The 22,148-nt window shown below is 53.4% G+C and overlaps 1 protein-coding gene across 1 annotated transcript in view; it reads right to left on the bottom strand.

The window, feature by feature from the left end:
• LOC145343339 (growth hormone receptor-like) overlaps positions 1-22,148 on the bottom strand; it is a 159,788-nt gene that overhangs the window by 5,347 nt on the left and 132,293 nt on the right. The window contains exon 12 of the mRNA XM_080189559.1: positions 1,113-1,182. Coding sequence (XP_080045685.1) covers positions 1,113-1,182 — 70 coding nt within the window. The remainder of the gene's footprint in view (positions 1-1,112; positions 1,183-22,148) is intronic.

Genomic DNA, 22,148 nt, shown 5'->3' with positions numbered 1-22,148 from the left:
CTCCCGGCGTGCCTCACCGTGTTTCTACACTCCCGGCGTGCCTCACCGTGTTTCTACACTCCCGGCGTGCGTCACCGTGTTTCTACACTCCCGGCGTGCCTCACCGTGTTTCTACACTCCCGGCGTGCCTCACCGTGTTTCTACACTCCCGGCGTGCTTCACCGTGTTTCTACACTCCCGGCGTGCCTCACCGTGTTTCTACACTCCCGGCGTGCCTCACCGTGTTGCTACACTCCTAGCGTGCCTCACCGTGTTTCTACACTCCCAGCGTGCTTCACCGTGTTTCTACACTCCCAGCGTGCGTCACCGTGTTTCTACACTCCCAGCGTGCGTCACCGTGTTTCTACACTCCCAGCGTGCGTCACCGTGTTTCTACACTCCCAGCGTGCCTCACCGTGTTTCTACACTCCCAGCGTGCTTCACCGTGTTTCTACACTCCCAGCGTGCCTCACCGTATTTCTACACTCCCGGCGTGCCTCACCGTGTTTCTACACTCCCAGCGTGCCTCACCGTGTTTCTACACTCCCAGCGTGCCTCACCGTGTTTCTACACTCCCAGCGTGCATCACCGTGTTTCTATATTCCCAGCGTGTGTCACCGTGTTTCTACACTCCCGGCGTGCCTCACCGTGTTTCTACACTCCCAGCGTGCATCACCGTGTTTCTATATTCCCAGCGTGCCTCACCGTGTTTCTACACTCCCAGCGTGCCTCACCGTGTTTCTACACTCCCAGCGTGCATCACCGTGTTTCTATATTCCCAGCGTGTGTCACCGTGTTTCTACACTCCCGGCGTGCCTCACCGTGTTTCTACACTCCCAGCGTGCATCACCGTGTTTCTATATTCCCAGCGTGTGTCACCACGTGTTTACACACTCATAGCATGCGACACCGTGTTTCTACACTCCCAGTCATGTATCATCTGGTGTATAACGCCCTCTTAGCTGTGTAATTATGACTTACACACTTTAGCCTATTGTTGTGCTTCCCTTGTTTAACTTCCCTTGTTCTTGATGTAATGATTATGATCTGTCTTTTAATGGAAAATGAACAGTTATGGCTCCTTCTTTTTGCTCTGACATAAAAATTATTTTGTGTTCAAAGATTCAGATTACCTTAAGAAGATCCGAATCAATTCCATTGATTTTGGGGACAGGAACTGGAGGCAGAAGGAACAACTTCAATCTGAAAACAAATTTATTTTAGGACATCAATTCCATGTTTAAGGTACATTTTAAGTTTTTTTTCCTCTGTTTAATATCACAGAATCACAGAATTGTAACTGGACAGCAAGACATCATTTGGCTATTGTGTCTATACATAGCATGTAAAGTGAACCCTCCTTTTGGCTACGATGATGTACGTGGGTTTTTGCCTCTGGAGGAGTCACTGATGCTCCCGTATTGTGGCTGAAATTGAGAACTCACTGATCCATGGTACCAAACTTGTGTTAAACTGGCCAGTGGAACAACTGCATGCTGCACCTTAACGGGAAACTCACGGTTAAAGGGAAACATTGTATTACAGGTATACAAGCGACAGGGTCCCCAACACAGAGCTGGAGAATGAACAAGTGACTGGGAGATAGACGAATGTTCACCATGGAATGCTGGGCAGCAGTTCTGATATGACTGAATAATCAACTAGAATGAAGCTCCCCCAACAACTATTGGATAAAAGCAACATATGTCACTCCTAATTGAGGTACACAACTTGATAAGGGGAATGGACAAATAGATGTGGATGTAGTGACTTCAACGAGGTACATGAGGTTGGCCTCTTGGAGTATGAATTCTCTGATTGAAATCATAATTGCCTGTCCAATCAGGGAGCCTCATCTGTATATAAAACTGGAAGTGTCAGGTATTCTGATACTCTGGATTCTGACTGTGTATCTGAAGCACTCTGAATGAAACAGAGTTTGTAAATAAAGACAATCTGGTGAAGGGACACCAGCCTCTGGAGCAGTTATTTCAGTGGAGAGGATGGGGGCGATTCTCCCATCACGACCCACAACTTTTCTGGCAGGTTGGGCTGAGGGATGCATGTTGGCCATTTTGCGGGTTCTCCGCGAGCTTTTATGACCTGCGCACATCTCCCAACCGGAAACAAATGGCGCTGCTGGGAACCTGCAGAAAACCGCCAGGCCACTGATTTGCTTGATTTTACATACCTTAACATGCCATTATCGAGATCCACACAGCAATCTCTGCTCACATTTGTGTTTCCTACCTCTTTGGCGTGCTATAACTTTAGCACTAACCAGAGTAGGTATTTAAAAGTCTCAACCTGGTGTAGTAGCCTTGAACTGGCGTGAGGAGGTAAGCACTGCTAGCCAAGCGTTGCAGGCAGACTCTGTAAATGCCTGGTAGCCTTCCTCCTGTTGCCTTCGGGTGTTGGCCCAGGGCCCATTGATATCTGGGGGTGCGCTTCTATTTCTTCAGAGCACTCTGGGTGAAGTTCCATCTGGAAGTCTCGCTTAATCCCCCCTCCCCCGCTCCCTAGCCCCAGGCAGCGCTGTAGCACAGTATGGGAGGCAGCCGCAAGGCCTCCTGCTTACCCTCCCCCTCCACGGCACTTTGTTTGGCATTCTCCTGCTGTGGAGTGTGGTCAGGGGTAGGGGAGGAGTGCACCATGTGCTAACTGAGGCCTAACCAGATTGTCAGCTGCTGCTTCAGGCTGGGGTGCAGAGGTTCAGACACGGACTGCATGGAATCTGCTGTCACTGGGCACACATATGGTGCTGCTTTACAGTCTGTCCCTGCCCTGTGATACAGACCAGTAACACATGCCTGTAACAGATGCTGCAGTTACACACATAGCAATGGCTCAAGGGTGTGCATTGTCCACAGCTACACACCGACCTGCGTAATCTGTGCTAGCACTTGTCATGATGGGGACTCACACAACCCTAATCCGACCACGCATGGCACCATGGATTGTGTGATGTTGCCAGCTCTCAGTGTAGGTTCTGGCCCAAGTGAGGGATTGGGGTGGTGCTGGATCTATGCAGCCAATGATAATAATCTGTCAAAACTCTTTCCAAACCCCACTGTGCAGACGGATCTTGCTTTGTTCGATCTGAAGCTGGCCACGTTAGAGGCAGCAAGGGCGGAGGAGGAGGAGGAAGAGGCGGTGGCGGCTCAGGTGGTTGCAGGCATGGAGAGACCACTGCAGGAGCAGCCACCACCGGATTGTCAGGAAGGAGGCCAGGGGGCTGCCGCTGAAGGCCAGGAGGTGGGTGGGCAGCCTCCTGAGAGGGTGCACAGAAGCAGAGGGTGCTGAGGGCAAGGAGGTACAGGCCCCACAATTCCTTCAAGGCTGTCTCGGAGGAGATGTGCCACCGCCGGCTGTGCCTGTCCAAGACCACGGTATGGCACATTTGTGAGCTGCTCTCGCACCTCAGGGGAAGATCGGCCACCCACTCCCTATGGACGTGAAGGTGATGGCTACTTTGAATTTTTGTGCCTCTGGACCATTCCAGGCTCCAAGTGGTGACCCAACTGGGATCTCCCAGTACACAGATGTGTGTGGCAGGTCATAGGTGCCCTGTATGCCCAGGCAGGGCAGTTCATTAATTCCGATGTGGGCCATGCACAGCAGGAGTTCCAGGCTCTTGGCTTCGCATCCACCGCCGGGATCTCAAATGTGCAGGGCGCAGTGGATGGCACAGACACAATCACCTTGTGGGTCCCCCATGCAGGGCCACAGCAATTTTTGAACAGGAAGGGGTTTTACTCCTTCCAAATTGTCTGCGACCATCAAATGAAGATCAGGCACAACAATACACGTCACCCAAAGTGTCCATGACAGCTCTGTGCTCCAGCAGTCAGACATCCCTCGGGTCTTTGAAGACCAGCCCAGACTCCAGGGATGGCTTCTGGGTGACAACGGTTACCTGCTAAAGTCATGGCTGATGGCGCCTGTGCGGAGACCTGAGTCCAAGGCGGAGATCCGCAACAACGAAGCCTGTGCAGCCAGCTGGTCCATCGCAGAGTGGTGCATCGGCCTGCGGTTCTACTGCTTGGACTACTCTGGGGGTGCCCTTCAGCATGACAGTGTGTGTGCTTCACACATCATCATCATTTGCTGCACTCTGCACAACATCACCCAGCTGCGGGGAGACCAGCTGGAGCAGGAGGAGGAGTGGCGAGGGGGTGAGGTGGGAGCCCCACCATATGAGGAGCCGGAAGGAAGAGGGCGGGCGGTGATGGCAGGTGTCCAGCAGGGAAGGGCAGCGAGGGATGCCTGGATTGCAGCCCACTTCACCCAGCTGGTGCTGTGCAGTGAGGGGGCTGCAACCACCACACATCCCCCACACCCCACGAGCAAGTGCAGCCGCTATTCCCCCTCCAAACCAACCTGGGCCCTCAACCACGACATCACCCTTCCCCAGCCTCTCATCCCACCACCCTATGCCCCTGTTAATGTGCCAGGGCTGGCAATGGTTGTGAGTCTTAGTTGAAGGCTGGAGGATGATGAGGACTCGCTGTTGTGCAGACTGGGATCCTTCCCCTGGTACAATTCCTGTCTGACTCCTACCTGTACTCTGAATGCATGCTGCCACCCTGGCCCTCGGAGCTCTAGGGCTAGGGACACGTGTTTTTTTTGGGGGGGCATTCATACCAAGAGTGTGGTGGGTGTCGGGGAAGGTAGGGCGGGCACTCTGAAACATGTGGCTGAGTCTGCAAGGCTCAGCAAACAGCACCTCTATGTTTGGGATTGAGCTGTGGACAGAGGCGGTGGGGGAGGGATCAGAGACACATTAGTCAAAGTGTATTTTATTGTATATTTTATTGTAACAGTTTATTGTGCTCTTAACATAAATGATTACCAAACCCGAGCTAATGCTGACCTTCAGTTATAGACAGTAGAGGGAAGTTGTGTGTGGAACCGGAAGAGATTGGAGAGGCATTGAACCAATATTCCTCTTCGGTGTTCACGCAGGGGGACATGAATGTCGCTGTGGAGGACACTGGGGTGCAGGGGTGTAAAATAGAAAGTATTGCAGTTGAAACCAGGGATGTGCTGGATATTCTAGAGGGCTTGAAAATAGATAAGTCCCCTGGTCCGGATGGGATTTACCCTAGGATTCTCTGGGAGGCCAGAGAGGTGATTGCAGAGCCTCTGGCTCTGATCTTCAGGTCATCGTTGGTCTCTGGTATAGTACCGGAAGATTGGAGGACAGCGAATGTTGTCCCATTGTTTAAGAAGGGGAACAGAGACTTCCCCTGGAATTATAGACCGGTGAGTCTTACTTCTGTTGTGGGCAAGGTTTTAGAAAGAATTATTAGGGATAGGATTTATAGTTATTTGGAGAGTAATGAATTGATTAGAGACAGTCAGCATGGTTTTGTAGCAGGTAGGTCGTGCCTTACTAACCTTATTGAGTTCTTTGAGAAAGTGACCAAAGAGGTGGATAGGGGTAAGGCAGTTGACGTGGTATATATGGATTTTAGTAAGGCGTTTGATAAGGTTCACCATGGTGGGCTTCTGCAGAAAATGCAGATGTATGGGATTGGGGGTAATCTAGGTACTTGGATCAGGAATTGGCTAGCAGATAGGAGACAGAGGGTGGTGGTTGATGGTGAATATTCGTCATGGAGTTCGGTTACAAGCGGTGTGCCTCAGGGATCTGTTTTGGGGCCACTGCTGTTTGTAATTTTTATTAATGATCTGGATGAGGGTATAGTTGGGTGGATTAGTAAGTTTGCTGATGACACCAAAGTCGGTGGTGTGGTAGATTGTGAGGAAGGGTGTCATAGTTTGCAGGGTGACTTAGACAGGTTGCAGAGCTGGGCCGCGAGGTGGCGGATGGAGTTTAATGCGGAGAAGTGTGAGGTAATTCATTTCGGTAGGAGTAACAGATGTGTTCAGTATAGGGCTAATGGGAGGACTTTGAATAGTGTGGAGGAGCAGAGGGATCTAGGTGTATGTGTACATAGATCCCTGAAAGTTGGGAATCAAGTAGATAAGGTAGTTAAGAAGGCATACGGTGTCTTGGCATTTATTGGTAGGGGGATTGAATTTAGGAGTCGCAGCATCATGTTGCAACTGTACACAACTCTGGTGCGGCCGCACTTGGAGTACTGTGTGCAGTTCTGGTCCCCACAGTACAGGAAGGACGTGGAGGCTTTGGAGAGGGTGCAGAGGAGGTTTGCCAGGATATTGCCTGGTATGGAGGGGAGGTCATATGAGGAGAGACTGAGGGATTTGGGGTTGTTTTCGCTGGAAAGAAGGAGGCTAAGAGGGGATCTTATTGAAACATATAAGATGATTAGAGGTTTAGATAGGGTGGATAGTGATAGCCTTTTTCCTTGGATGGAGAATGCTAGCACGAGGGGGCATGGCTTTAAATTAAGGGGTGGTAGTTATAGGACGGATGTCAGGGGTAGGTTCTTTACCCAGAGGGTGGTGAGGGATTGGAATGCCCTGCCTGCTGCGGTTGTAAATGCGCCTAGTTTGGGGGCGTTTAAGAGAGCTGTGGATAGGTTTATGGACGAAAAGGGATTGGTTTAGATTAGTGGGTCAGTGTTTTTTTCTAAAAAAAAACTGGTCGGCGCAACATCGTGGGCCGAAGGGCCTGTTCTGCGCTGTAATGTTCTATGTTCTTTGTTGTTCACCCATGCCCTCGAGCCCTTCTAACTTTGTGCTATCCATTGCTTCTCGGTGCTACCTCAGGCGGCACGGTAGCACAGTGGTTAGCACTGCTGCTTCACAGCTCCAGGGACCTGGATTCGATTCCCAGCTCAGGTCACTGTCTGTGTGGAGTTTGCACATTCTCCCCGTGTCTGCGTGAGTTTCCTCCGGGTGCTCCAGTTTCCTCCCACAGACTAAAGATGTGTGGATTAGGTTGATTGGCCATGCTAAAATTGCCCCTTAGTATACCAGGATGCTTAGGTTAGAGGGATTAGTGGGTATAATATGTAGGGATATGGGTGTAGGGCCTGGGTGGGATTGTGGTCGGTGCAGACTCGATGGGCCGAATGGCCTCTTTCTGCACTGTAGGGTTCTATGATTCTGTGATACCCCAGGATGCATATCGGAAGTGGAGGTGTCCAGCTCTGATGCATGTCCCGTTGCCATTGGCATCACAGGCACTCCGCACAGGCGTCCAAAGATGTGCAGGTTAGGTTGATTGGCCATGCTAAATTGCCCCTAGTGTAATCAGATGCGTGGGTTAGAGGGATTAGTGGGTAGATATGTAGGGATATGGGGGTAGGGCCTGGGTGGGATTGTGGTTGGTACAGACTCGATGGGCTGAACAGCTTCTTTCTGCACTGTAGGGTTTCTATGATTTCTATGATGTCCCCTGGGGCAGCCGAGATCTGGAAGGCCCTGGCTGAATTGCGGATGGCATTGTGCCACCTTCTTCATCTCGCTTGCCCTGAGATGTGAGGAAGGAGGGAATCGGAAGGTCTCGGGACATCCGGGATCTCCAGGGTAGAAGACTGGAGCCCTTCCTTCTCCCTTGGGGTGCACTTCATGGAATGCTGGGAGAGCTGGATTGAGTTCCAGAAGCTCTGGTGTCACCTGGCTCTGCCAGTCCTGGAGGCCTAGATGCATCTACCCCATGATGTGTGATCCCTCAGCTCTGACCCTCTGAGACTTGGCCAAGCTCTGGAGCTCCTCCGCTACAGCATTCCTTGAGTGAGCCAGGCTGTAGAGCCCCTCAGCAATAGCCCTCTGAGTCTGGGCTAAGTTGATGAGGCTCACAGCCACGGCCTACTGTGTCTTCAGAATGCCAGTGAGAATCCCAGCCAAGGCCAGCAGTGTCTCTCACATGCCCCCGACACCCATGGCCATCAAACGCTGCACCTCCTCGATGCTGGAAACACACTTGCCCGTGCGACACCGTCCTGTGGCCTATCATGTCTCCAGGATGGTCCAGACCCTGTCACCCATGAGGACAGATCCCTGAGCCAGACTTTCTACTGCGGTCGCCACCCTTGCACCGTTGGCCTAGGTGTCATGCTGTTTCGGCACTACGTCCTACATAAGAACATAAGAAATAGGAGCAGGAGTACGCCATCTAGCCCTTCGAGCCTGCCCCGCCATTCAATGAGATCATGACTGATCTGAAGTGGCTCAGTTCCACTTTCCCGCTTTCTCCCCATAACCCTTAATTCCCTTGTCTGTCAAAAACCTATCTACCCGTGTCTTAAATATATTGAGCGGGGAAGCCTCCACCACTTCAATGGGCAGAGAATTCCAGAGATTCACCACCCTTTGAGTGAAGAAGTTCCTCCTCGACTCTGTTCTAAACTGCTCCCCCCTTATCTTGAGGCTGTGCCCTCTAGTCCTGCTGTCCTTACTGAGCGGAAAGAATCTCTCCACCTCTACCCTATCCATCCCTTTCATTATCTTATACGTCTCTATAAGATCCCCCCTCATCCTTCTAAACTCCAACGAGTACAGACCCAGTCTATTTAGTCTCTCTTCATAGTCTACCCCCCTCATCTATGGTATCAGCCTAGTAAACCTCCTCTGCACTCCCTCCAAGGCCAAAATATCCTTGCACAAGTGCGGCGACCAAAACTGCACACAGTACTCCAGCTGTGGCCTCACCAGTGCCCTGTACAGTTGCAGCAAGACCTCCCTGCTTTTATATTCTATCCCCCTCGCTATAAAGGCCAGCATCCCATTCGCCTTCTTGATCACCTGCTGCACCTGCAGACTGGGTTTTTGCGACTCATGCACAAGGACCCCCAGGTCCCTCTGCACTGTAGCATGCTGCAGCTTTTCGCCATTTAAATAGTAGTCCTTCCTACTATTTATTATTCCTGCCAAAGTGGATAACCTCACAGTTGCTAACATTGTACTCCATCTGCTAGGTCCTCGCCCACTCGCTCAGCCTATCCAGATCCCTCTGCAGACTTTCCACACCCTCAGCACAATTTGCTTTTCCACTCATCTTTGTGTCATCAGCAAATTTTGTCACCCTACACTCAGCCCCCTCCTCCAGATCATGTATATAAATGGCAAATAGCTGACGCCCCAGCACCGATCCCTGCGGCACTCCACTAGTCACCAACCGCCAATCAGAATAGCACCCATTGATACCAACTCTCTGCCTCCTATTAGACAACCAATCCTCTATCCACGCTAACACCTTACCCCCAACGCCATGCCCCCTAACCTTCTGAAGCAACCTTTTGTGCGGCACCTTATCAAACGCCTTTTGAAAATCGAGAAACACCACATCCACCGGTTCCCCTCTGTCTACCGCACTAGTCACATCCTCATAGAAATCCAATAAATTTGTCAAACACGACTTCCCCTTAACGAATCCATGCTGCATCTGCTCTATCAAACCATTCCTTTCCAGGTGCCTCGCTATTTCTTCTTTGAACGTAAGAACATAAGAACATAAGAAATAGGAGCAGGAGTAGGCCATCTAGCCCTTCGAGCCTGCCCGCCATTCAATAAGATCATGGCTGATCTGTTGTGGCTCAGTTCCACTTTCCCGCCCTCTCCCCATAACCCGTAATCCCCTTGCCTATCAAAAACCTATCAACCTGCGTCTTAAATATATTTAGTGAGGCAGCCTCCACCACTTCAACGGGCAGAGAATTCCAGAGATTCACCACCCTTTGAGTGAAGAAGTTCCTCCTCAACTGCGTTCTAAACTGCCCCCCCTTTATCTTGAGGCTGTGCCCTCTAGTCCTACTGTCCTTTCTGAGCGGGAAGAGCCTCTCCACCTCTATCCTATCCATCCCATTCATCATCTTATATGTCTCAATGAGATCTCCCTTCATTCTTCTAAACTCTAACGAGTACAAGCCTAGTTTATTCAGCCTCTCCTCATAGTTCAACCCCCTCAACTCCGGAATCAGCCTAGTAAACCTCCTCTGCACTCCCTCCAAGGCCAAAATATCCTTGCGTAAGTGCGGTGACCAAAACTGCACACAGTACTCCAGCTGCGGCCTCACCAGTGCCCTGTACAGTTGCAGCAAGACATCTCTACTTTTATATTCAACCCCCCTCGCTATGAAGGCCAGCATCCCATTCGCCTTCCTGACCACCTGCTGCACCTGCAGGCTGGGTTTTTGTGACTCATGCACAAGGACCCCGAGGTCCCTCTGCACCGTTGCATGCTGCAGTTTTTCGCCATGTAAGTAATAGTCCTTCCTACCACTATTCCTACCAAAGTGGACAACCTCACATTTGCCAACATTAAATTCCATTTGCCAGTTCCTGGCCCATTCACCCAGCCTATCTAGATCCTTCTGCAGACTTTCCACACCCTCTGCACAATTTGCCGTTCCGCCAATCTTTGATGACGGATTCAAGCATTTTTCCAACAACAGACGTTAAACTAACCGGCCTATAATTCCCTGCCTTTTGCCTGCTACCTTTTTTAAACAGTGGCGTAACATTAGCCGTTTTCCAATCTTCTGGCACTTCCCCGGAATCCAGCGAAGTTTGGTAAATAATCACTAAGGCGTCTACTATCACCTCAGCCATTTCCTTCAGAACCCTGGGATGCATTCCATCCGGTCCTGGGGACTTGTCCACCATCAGTCCCGCTAGTCTATCAAGCACTGCCTCTCTAGTGACAGTAATCGCATTCAGGCCCTCAACACTCACCATCCTTCTATCTTTAACAACAGCTTGTCTCCCCTAAACAGACTTGCAGTCGCAACATGGTTGCTGACGGCTCTTCCACGAATTCCCAGGTTTCCTGATGGATCTCCACCAGCCTTGGGAGGAAAAAAATCCCAGCAACTGGCTTGGGGAACAGCTGAATCCTGACCTCTGGCAGACCTCTGTGTGCCCGAGCCCTCGGATGTGCCTGCCTCCACCCGATGTGCATCGACAGCTATGATATCCTCACCAGTTCGTGAACCAGAAGCCTCAACACTAAAGGTAGCCACCGTGGTGATAGTCTCTGTGTTGGTGGGTTGTGTGGTACGTGATGGTGCTCCTTTAGTAGTGCTGCTTTCGGACGATTCATTGGTGCCTCCCTCCAAGGTGTCATTCAGAGGGTCATGGGCCGCATCACACTTAGTTAGAGGAGTACCTAGGTTGAGGGTGCGCTTCTGCTCACTTGCATGCTGTATGCTGACCTGCTTCTTGGTGACCATACAGGATGGCCCATCACCTCCTGCCAGCTCCATGGACATGCTGTTCAAGGCTGGACTGCTGCCACAGTGTGGAGATACCGGCGTTGGACTGGGGTAAGCACAGGAAGAAGTCTTACAACACCAGGTTAAAGTCCAACAGGCTTATTTGGCAGCACAAGTTTGTAAAAACTTGATTTCTTGCGCTACTAAATAAACCTGTTGGACTTTAACCTGGTGTTGTGAGACTTATTACAGCTGCCGCAGGTCAGGCATACCACCATCAATCTGTGTTGTTTCCCGTGCATTGTGAGTGTTATTTTCCTGTAGGAACATAAGGTGGATAGCAAGCATTAACATATTGCAGAGCGTGGTGCGCAATGCGTGTTGTGCTGACAGCTTTGGGGAAAGCGGTCACCACTGAAGGATGCTCGTTGAGGGGTAGAGGAAGGGGTTAGATTCTGTTCCTGGGAGAAGGGTCACTTCAGGTGTCTAAGAGAGTAGGAGATCCGTGCCAAGCATGTGCGGGGTTCCAAGTGGAATGTTCACTCACCCTTGCTGCTTGCAGAAGGTCGTTCATTTTTTTTGCGACACTGCCTGCCAGAGCGTGGTGTCAGGCTCCTGACATTCACCGCTTCTGCTACCTCCTCCCACAATGCTGTGGCAGATGCCCCTTGGGTGAGGGCCCTGGTCAGGGAAGATCTGCTCACGCCTCTCCTCCATGGCATCTAGCAGGTGCTCCTCATTGCCTCTGAAAATCTGGGAGCAGGTTTCCACACAGAGATCTTTGTGGTGTGACTGGCTGTGTGTCCATTCCTGCAGCTTATATACAGCTCTGGCTTATTAGGGCATTGGGGGGACAGTGAGTGTGGCCAGTCAGGGGAGTGCGGGTGCAGTGAGTGTGTCCAGTCAGGGGAGTGTGGGGGCAGTGAGTGTATCCAGTCAGGGGAGTGTGGGGGCAGTGAGTGTGGTCAGTCAGGGGAGTGTGGGGCAGTGAGTGCAGCCAGTCAGGGGAGTGTGGGGCAGTGAGTGTGGCCAGTCAGGGGAGTGTGGGGGCAGTGAGTGCGGCCAGACAGGGGAGTGCGGGTGCAGTGAGTGCGGCCAGTCAGGGGAGTGTGGGGGCAGTGAGTGCGGCCAGACAGGGGAGTGCGGGTGCAGTGAGTGCGGCCAGTCAGGGGAGTGTGGGGGCAGTGAGTGCGGCCAGACAGGGGAGTGCGGGTGCAGTGAGTGCGGCCAGTCAGGGGAGTGTGGGGGCAGTGAGTGTGGTCAGTCAGGGGAGTGCGGGTGCAGTGAGTGCGGCCAGTCAGGGGAGTGTGGGGGCAGTGAGTGCGGCCAGACAGGGGAGTGCGGGTGCAGTGAGTGCAGCCAGTCAGGGGAGTGTGGGGCAGTGAGTGTATCCAGTCAGGGGAGTGTGGGGCAGTGAGTGTATCCAGTCAGGGGAGTGTGGGGGCAGTGAGTGTGGTCAGTCAGGGGAGTGTGGGGCAGTGAGTGTATCCAGTCAGGGGAGTGTGGGGGCAGTGAGTGTATCCAGTCAGGGCAGTGCGGGTGCAGTGAGTGAGGCCAATCAGGGGAGTGCGGGTGCAGTGAGTGAGGCCAGTCAGGGGAGTGTGGGGCAGTGAGTGTATCCAGTCAGGGGAGTGTGGGGGCAGTGAGTGTATCCAGTCAGGGGAGTGTGGGGGCAGTGAGTGTGGTCAGTCAGGGGAGTGTGGGGCAGTGAGTGCAGCCAGTCAGGGGAGTGTGGGGGCAGTGAGTGTGGTCAGTCAGGGGAGTGTGGGGCGGGGAGTGCAGCCAGTCAGGGGAGTGTGGGGGCAGTGAGTGTGGTCAGTCAGGGGAGTGTGGGGCAGTGAGTGCAGCCAGTCAGGGGAGTGTGGGGCAGTGAGTGTGGCCAGTCAGGGGAGTGTGGGGGCAGTGAGTGCGGCCAGACAGGGGAGTGCGGGTGCAGTGAGTGAGGCCAATCAGGGGAGTGCGGGTGCAGTGAGTGAGGCCAGTCAGGGGAGTGTGGGGGCAGTGAGTGCGGCCAGACAGGGGAGTGCGGGTGCAGTGAGTGAGGCCAATCAGGGGAGTGCGGGTGCAGTGAGTGAGGCCAGTCAGGGGAGTGCGGGTGCAGTGAGTGAGGCCAATCAGGGGAGTGCGGGTGCAGTGAGTGAGGCCAGTCAGGGGAGTGTGGGGGCAGTGAGTGTATCCAGTCAGGGGAGTGCGGGTGCAGTGAGTGTATCCAGTCAGGGGAGTGCGGGTGCAGTGAGTGAGGCCAGTCAGGGGAGTGCGGGTGCAGTGAGTGCGGCCAGTCAGGGGATTGTGGGGGCAGTGACTGTGGGGGCAGTGAGTGCAGCCAGTCAGGGCAGTGCGGGTGCAGTGAGTGTGGCCAGTCAGGGGAGTGTGGATGCAGTGACTGTGGCCAGTCAGGGGAGTGTGGGGGCAGTGAGTGCGGCCAGTCAGGGGAGTGTGGGGGCAGTGAGTGCGGCCAGTCAGGGGAGTGTGGGGGCAGTGAGTGCAGCCAGTTAGGGGAGTGTGGGGGCAGCAAGTGCAGCCAGTCGGAGGAGTGTGGGTGCAGTGAGTGTGGTCAGTCAGGGGAGTGTGGGGGGGCAGTGAGTGTGGCCAGTCAGGGGAGTGTGGATGCAGTGACTGTGGCCAGTCAGGGGAGTGTGGGTGCAGTGAGTGTGGCCAGTCAGGGGAGTGTGGGGCAGTGAGTGCAGCCAGTCAGGGGAGTGTGGGGCAGTGAGTGTGGCCAGTCAGGGGATTGTGGGGGCAGTGAGTGTGTCCAGTCAGAGGAGTGTGGGGGCAGTGAGTGTGGCCAGTCAGAGGAGTGTGGGGGCAGTGAGTGTGGTCAGTCAGGGGAGTGTGGGGCAGTGAGTGCAGCCAGTCAGGGGAGTGTGGGGCAGTGAGTGTGGCCAGTCAGGGGAGTGTGGGGCAGTGAGTGCGGCCAGTCAGAGGAGTGTGGGGGCAGTGAGTGTGGCCAGTCAGGGGAGTGTGGGGGCAGTGAGTGTGGTCAGTCAGGGGGGGTGTGGGGGCAGTGAGTGTGGCCAGTCAGGGCAGTGCGGGTGCAGTGAGTGTGGCCAGTCAGGGGAGTGTGGATGCAGTGACTGTGGCCAGTCAGGGGAGTGTGGGGGCAGTGAGTGCGGCCAGTCAGGGGAGTGTGGGGGCAGTGAGTGTGGCCAGTCAGGGGAGTGTGAGGGCAGCGAGTGCAGCCAGTTAGGGGAGTGTGGGGGCAGCAAGTGCAGCCAGTCGGAGGAGTGTGGGGGCAGTGAGTGTGGCCAGTCAGGGGAGTGTGGGGGCAGTGAGTGTGGTCAGTCAGGGGGGGTGTGGGGGCAGTGAGTGTGGCCAGTCAGAGGAGTGTGGGGGCAGTGAGTGTGGCCAGTCAGGAGAGTGTGGGGGCAGTGAGTGTGGCCAGTCAGAGGAGTGTGGGGGCAGTGAGTGTGGTCAGTCAGGGGAGTGTGGGGCAGTGAGTGTATCCAGTCAGGGGAGTGTGGGGGCAGTGAGTGTATCCAGTCAGGGCAGTGCGGGTGCAGTGAGTGAGGCCAATCAGGGGAGTGCGGGTGCAGTGAGTGAGGCCAGTCAGGGGAGTGTGGGGCAGTGAGTGTATCCAGTCAGGGGAGTGTGGGGGCAGTGAGTGTATCCAGTCAGGGGAGTGTGGGGGCAGTGAGTGTGGTCAGTCAGGGGAGTGTGGGGCAGTGAGTGCAGCCAGTCAGGGGAGTGTGGGGGCAGTGAGTGTGGTCAGTCAGGGGAGTGTGGGGCGGGGAGTGCAGCCAGTCAGGGGAGTGTGGGGGCAGTGAGTGTGGTCAGTCAGGGGAGTGTGGGGCAGTGAGTGCAGCCAGTCAGGGGAGTGTGGGGCAGTGAGTGTGGCCAGTCAGGGGAGTGTGGGGGCAGTGAGTGCGGCCAGACAGGGGAGTGCGGGTGCAGTGAGTGAGGCCAATCAGGGGAGTGCGGGTGCAGTGAGTGAGGCCAGTCAGGGGAGTGTGGGGGCAGTGAGTGCGGCCAGACAGGGGAGTGCGGGTGCAGTGAGTGAGGCCAATCAGGGGAGTGCGGGTGCAGTGAGTGAGGCCAGTCAGGGGAGTGCGGGTGCAGTGAGTGAGGCCAATCAGGGGAGTGCGGGTGCAGCGAGTGAGGCCAGTCAGGGGAGTGTGGGGGCAGTGAGTGTATCCAGTCAGGGGAGTGCGGGTGCAGTGAGTGTATCCAGTCAGGGGAGTGCGGGTGCAGTGAGTGAGGCCAGTCAGGGGAGTGCGGGTGCAGTGAGTGCGGCCAGTCAGGGGATTGTGGGGGCAGTGACTGTGGGGGCAGTGAGTGCAGCCAGTCAGGGCAGTGCGGGTGCAGTGAGTGTGGCCAGTCAGGGGAGTGTGGATGCAGTGACTGTGGCCAGTCAGGGGAGTGTGGGGGCAGTGAGTGCGGCCAGTCAGGGGAGTGTGGGGGCAGTGAGTGCGGCCAGTTAGGGGAGTGTGGGGGCAGCAAGTGCAGCCAGTCGGAGGAGTGTGGGTGCAGTGAGTGTGGTCAGTCAGGGGAGTGTGGGGGGGCAGTGAGTGTGGCCAGTCAGGGGAGTGTGGATGCAGTGACTGTGGCCAGTCAGGGGAGTGTGGGTGCAGTGAGTGTGGCCAGTCAGGGGAGTGTGGGGCAGTGAGTGCAGCCAGTCAGGGGAGTGTGGGGCAGTGAGTGTGGCCAGTCAGGGGATTGTGGGGGCAGTGAGTGTGTCCAGTCAGAGGAGTGTGGGGGCAGTGAGTGTGGCCAGTCAGAGGAGTGTGGGGGCAGTGAGTGTGGTCAGTCAGGGGAGTGTGGGGCAGTGAGTGCAGCCAGTCAGGGGAGTGTGGGGCAGTGAGTGTGGCCAGTCAGGGGAGTGTGGGGCAGTGAGTGCGGCCAGTCAGAGGAGTGTGGGGGCAGTGAGTGTGGCCAGTCAGGGGAGTGTGGGGGCAGTGAGTGTGGTCAGTCAGGGGGGGTGTGGGGGCAGTGAGTGTGGCCAGTCAGGGCAGTGCGGGTGCAGTGAGTGTGGCCAGTCAGGGGAGTGTGGATGCAGTGACTGTGGCCAGTCAGGGGAGTGTGGGGGCAGTGAGTGCGGCCAGTCAGGGGAGTGTGGGGGCAGTGAGTGTGGCCAGTCAGGGGAGTGTGAGGGCAGCGAGTGCAGCCAGTTAGGGGAGTGTGGGGGCAGCAAGTGCAGCCAGTCGGAGGAGTGTGGGGGCAGTGAGTGTGGCCAGTCAGGGGAGTGTGGGGGCAGTGAGTGTGGTCAGTCAGGGGGGGTGTGGGGGCAGTGAGTGTGGCCAGTCAGAGGAGTGTGGGGGCAGTGAGTGTGGCCAGTCAGGGGAGTGTGGGGGCAGTGAGTGTGGCCAGTCAGAGGAGTGTGGGGGCAGTGAGTGTGGTCAGTCAGGGGAGTGTGGGGCAGTGAGTGCAGCCAGTCAGGGGAGTGTGGGGCAGTGAGTGTGGCCAGTCAGGGGAGTGTGGGGCAGTGAGTGTGGCCAGACAGGGGAGTGCGGGTGCAGTGAGTGCGGCCAGTCAGGGGAGTGTGGGGGCAGTGAGTGTATCCAGTCAGGGCAGTGCGGGTGCAGTGAGTGCGGCCAGTCAGAGGAGTGTGGGGGCAGTGACTGTGGGGGCAGTGAGTGCAGCCAGTCAGGGCAGTGCGGGTGCAGTGAGTGTGGCCAGTCAGGGGAGTGTGGATGCAGTGACTGTGGCCAGTCAGGGGAGTGTGGGGGCAGTGAGTGCGGCCAGTCAGGGGAGTGTGGGGGCAGTGAGTGTGGCCAGTCAGGGGAGTGTGGATGCAGTGAGAGCGGCCAGTCAGGGGAGTGTGGGGGCAGTGAGTGTGGCCAGTCAGGGGAGTGTGGGGGCAGTGAGTGAGGCCAGTCAGGGGAGTGTGGGGGCAGTGAGTGCAGCCAGTTAGGGGAGTGTGGGGCAGTGAGTGTGGCCAGTCAGGGGAGTGTGGATGCAGTGAGAGCGGCCAGTCAGGGGAGTGTGGGGGCAGTGAGTGTGGCCAGTCAGGGGAGTGTGGGGGCAGCGAGTGCAGCCAGTTAGGGGAGTGTGGGGGCAGTTGGGTGTATCTAGTCAGGGGAGTGTGGGGGCAGTGAGTGCAGCCAGTCAGGGGAGTGTGGACGCAGTGAGTGTGGCCAGTCAGGGCAGTGCGGGTGCAGTGAGTGAGGCCAGTCAGGGGAGTGTGGGGGCAGTGAGTGTATCCAGTCAGGGGAGTGTGGGGGCAGTGAGTGCAACCAGTCAGGGGAGTGTGGACGCAGTGAGTGTGGCCAGTCAGGGGAGTGTGGGGGCAGTGAGTGTGGCCAGTCAGGGGAGTGTGGAGGCAGCAAGTGCAGCCAGTCAGGGGAGTGTGGGGGCAGTTGAGTGTATCCAGTCAGGGGAGTGTGGGGGCAGTGATTGCGGCCAGTTAGGGGCCCATTGGCAACAGATACTTGTGAGAAATTTTGAAAGCTGCATTCAGGTGAGTGTCTTTCAGCTCTCAGGGTGTTGATTGGCTGCCATTCAATCGGCTGTTGTGTCTTTGGGGGGCGGGGGGTGATGCAATTTTCTGCACCCACTCCAATGCCTTCACATCTTTCCTGTAGTGTGGCGACCAGATTGAATACATTGCTCCAGCTGAAGACAAATTACTGTCTTTTACAAGTTCAACATGACCTCTTTGTTCTTTGAGTCGTTGCTCCTTTGAATAAAACCTAGGTTAGAGTATACTTTATTAATCATTCTCTCAGTCTGTTCGGCCACCTTCACTGACTTATAGAGATGTACTTTTTATTTTATATTGCATCTCCATGTTCTTCCTATCGAAAGAAATCATTTTTTGCACGCAAAGAGCCACATTTCTCTGCATTGAACTTCATCTACCACCCGTCCACCCATTCCACCAACTTATGTTCTTCTGAAGCTCTGTCTCTTCATAGCTTACAATGCTTCCAAGTTTCATATTTTGAAATTGTGCCCTGTACACCAAAGTCTAGGTCATTAATTTAAATCAAGAAAAACAAATGTCCAAACGCTGACCCCTGAAGAACTCCATGACGCAGTGGTTAGCACTGCTGCCTCACAGTGCTAGGGACCCGAGTTCGATTCCTGGCTAGGGTCACTGTGTGGAGTTTGCATGTTCTCCCTATGTCTGTGTGGGTTTCCTCTGGGTGCTCCAGTTTTGTCCCACAGTCTGAAAGACATGCTGGTGAGGTATATTGACCTGAACAGGTGCCAGAGTGTTGGCAATCAATAACTAGTGGTGTCCCTGGGACTGCAATTGTTTATGATTTATATAAATGATTTGGAGTTAGGGACCAAGTGTAGTGTGTCAAAATCCGCAGATGATACTAAGATGCGTGGCAGAGCAAAGAGTGCAGAGGACGCTGAAAGTATACAAAGGGATTATAGATAGTCTAAGTGAATGGGCGAGGGTCTGGCAGATGGAGTACAATGTTGGTAAATGTGAGGTCATCTATTTTGGCGGCAATAACAGCAAAATGGACTATTATTTAAATGGTAAAAAACTGCAGCATGTTGCTGTGCAGAGGGACCTGGGTGTCCTTGTGCAGGAATCTCAAGGAGTTGGTTTGCAGGTACAGCAGGTAATTAAGAAGGCAAATGGAATTTTGTCCCTCATTGTGAGAGGGATGGAGTTTAAAAACAGTGAGGTTATGTTGCAGCTGTGTAAGGTGCTGGTGAGATCACACCTGGAGTACTGTGCACAGTTTTGGTCTCCTTATTGAGAAAGGATATACTGGCACTGGAGAGGGTGTATAGGAGATTCATTCGGTTGATTCCGGAGTTGAGAGGGTTGGCTTATGAGGAGAGACTGAGTAGACTGGGGCTATACTCATTGGAATTCAGAAGAATGAGGGGAGAGCTTATAGAAACATATAAGATTATGAAGGGAATAGACAAGACAGAAGCAGGGAAGTTGTTTCCACTGGCAGGTGAAACTAGAACTAGGGAACATAGCCTCAAAATAAGGGGAAGCAGATTTAGGACTGAGTTGAGGAGGAACTTCTTCACACAAAGGGTTGTGAATCTGTGGAATTCCCTGCCCAGTGAAGCAGTTGAGGCTACCTCATTGAATGTTTTTAAAGCAAGGACAGATAAATCTTTGAACAGTAAAGGAATTAAGAGTTATGGTGAGTGGGCGGGTAAGTGGAGCTGAGTCCATGAAAAGATCAGCCATGATCGTATTGAATGGCGGAGCAGGTTCGAGGGGCGGGATGACCAACTCCTGCTCCTAGTTCTTGTAACTAGGGGAATTTCACAGTAACTTCATTGTAGTGTTATTGTAAACCTACTTGTGACTAATAAAATAAACTTTAATTTATGTCTTCCTCTAGTCTCGCCATTATATTCATTCAATAAGCTATAACTTTGCTCACAAGTCGGTTATGTGGCACTATATAAAATGCCTTGTGGAAATCAGTTTATGCTACACCAAAAGTACTACCCTCACCAATCTTATCTGTTACCTGTTCAAAAAAACTCCATCAAATTAACTAAACATGATTGTCCCCATGTGAATCCCTGCTGGCTTTCATTAATTAATCTGCATTTGTCCATGTGGCTACTTTTGTCTTGAATTATTGGCTGTAATTTTCCAGCCGTTCCTGCGGGCAGGATTTTCCAGTCCTGCTGAAGTCAATGGACATTTGAATGACTTACAGCATCTGCTGCAGGGGAACCTACTACAGCAAGACTGGAAAGTCCCAGCCATTTTTTCTTGGAGATTCCCCACCACCAAAGTTAAACTGATTGACCTGCAGTTCCTTGGCTTACCTTTAACTCTTTCTTCAACAAGGTGTGAAGTATGAATCACGAAATGTTAGTACACAGGTGCAGAAAGTAATTTGGGAAGTAACTAGCATGTTATCATTTATTTTGAGGGGAATTTATTACAAGAATAGGGGAGTGTGGATGCAGTGAGAGCGGCCAGTCAGGGGAGTGTGGGGGCAGTGAGTGTGGCCAGTCAGGGGAGTGTGGGGGCAGTGAGTGAGGCCAGTCAGGGGAGTGTGGGGGCAGTGAGTGCAGCCAGTTAGGGGAGTGTGGGGCAGTGAGTGTGGCCAGTCAGGGGAGTGTGGATGCAGTGAGAGCGGCCAGTCAGGGGAGTGTGGGGGCAGTGAGTGTGGCCAGTCAGGGGAGTGTGGGGGCAGCGAGTGCAGCCAGTTAGGGGAGTGTGGGGGCAGTTGGGTGTATCTAGTCAGGGGAGTGTGGGGGCAGTGAGTGCAGCCAGTCAGGGGAGTGTGGACGCAGTGAGTGTGGCCAGTCAGGGCAGTGCGGGTGCAGTGAGTGAGGCCAGTCAGGGGAGTGTGGGGGCAGTGAGTGTATCCAGTCAGGGGAGTGTGGGGGCAGTGAGTGCAACCAGTCAGGGGAGTGTGGACGCAGTGAGTGTGGCCAGTCAGGGGAGTGTGGGGGCAGTGAGTGTGGCCAGTCAGGGGAGTGTGGAGGCAGCAAGTGCAGCCAGTCAGGGGAGTGTGGGGGCAGTTGAGTGTATCCAGTCAGGGGAGTGTGGGGGCAGTGATTGCGGCCAGTTAGGGGCCCATTGGCAACAGATACTTGTGAGAAATTTTGAAAGCTGCATTCAGGTGAGTGTCTTTCAGCTCTCAGGGTGTTGATTGGCTGCCATTCAATCGGCTGTTGTGTCTTTGGGGGGCGGGGGGTGATGCAATTTTCTGCACCCACTCCAATGCCTTCACATCTTTCCTGTAGTGTGGCGACCAGATTGAATACATTGCTCCAGCTGAAGACAAATTACTGTCTTTTACAAGTTCAACATGACCTCTTTGTTCTTTGAGTCGTTGCTCCTTTGAATAAAACCTAGGTTAGAGTATACTTTATTAATCATTCTCTCAGTCTGTTCGGCCACCTTCACTGACTTATAGAGATGTACTTTTTATTTTATATTGCATCTCCATGTTCTTCCTATCGAAAGAAATCATTTTTTGCACGCAAAGAGCCACATTTCTCTGCATTGAACTTCATCTACCACCCGTCCACCCATTCCACCAACTTATGTTCTTCTGAAGCTCTGTCTCTTCATAGCTTACAATGCTTCCAAGTTTCATATTTTGAAATTGTGCCCTGTACACCAAAGTCTAGGTCATTAATTTAAATCAAGAAAAACAAATGTCCAAACGCTGACCCCTGAAGAACTCCATGACGCAGTGGTTAGCACTGCTGCCTCACAGTGCTAGGGACCCGAGTTCGATTCCTGGCTAGGGTCACTGTGTGGAGTTTGCATGTTCTCCCTATGTCTGTGTGGGTTTCCTCTGGGTGCTCCAGTTTTGTCCCACAGTCTGAAAGACATGCTGGTGAGGTATATTGACCTGAACAGGTGCCAGAGTGTTGGCAATCAATAACTAGTGGTGTCCCTGGGACTGCAATTGTTTATGATTTATATAAATGATTTGGAGTTAGGGACCAAGTGTAGTGTGTCAAAATCCGCAGATGATACTAAGATGCGTGGCAGAGCAAAGAGTGCAGAGGACGCTGAAAGTATACAAAGGGATTATAGATAGTCTAAGTGAATGGGCGAGGGTCTGGCAGATGGAGTACAATGTTGGTAAATGTGAGGTCATCTATTTTGGCGGCAATAACAGCAAAATGGACTATTATTTAAATGGTAAAAAACTGCAGCATGTTGCTGTGCAGAGGGACCTGGGTGTCCTTGTGCAGGAATCTCAAGGAGTTGGTTTGCAGGTACAGCAGGTAATTAAGAAGGCAAATGGAATTTTGTCCCTCATTGTGAGAGGGATGGAGTTTAAAAACAGTGAGGTTATGTTGCAGCTGTGTAAGGTGCTGGTGAGATCACACCTGGAGTACTGTGCACAGTTTTGGTCTCCTTATTGAGAAAGGATATACTGGCACTGGAGAGGGTGTATAGGAGATTCATTCGGTTGATTCCGGAGTTGAGAGGGTTGGCTTATGAGGAGAGACTGAGTAGACTGGGGCTATACTCATTGGAATTCAGAAGAATGAGGGGAGAGCTTATAGAAACATATAAGATTATGAAGGGAATAGACAAGACAGAAGCAGGGAAGTTGTTTCCACTGGCAGGTGAAACTAGAACTAGGGAACATAGCCTCAAAATAAGGGGAAGCAGATTTAGGACTGAGTTGAGGAGGAACTTCTTCACACAAAGGGTTGTGAATCTGT

This window comes from Carcharhinus amblyrhynchos, chromosome 5 (assembly GCF_965287045.1).
Source record: "Carcharhinus amblyrhynchos chromosome 5, sCarAmb.v2.hapA, whole genome shotgun sequence".
NCBI classification, from domain to species: Eukaryota; Metazoa; Chordata; class Chondrichthyes; order Carcharhiniformes; family Carcharhinidae; genus Carcharhinus; species Carcharhinus amblyrhynchos.
Note: the sequence above shows the minus strand (reverse complement) of the source record. Positions and strands in the feature narration are given on the sequence as shown.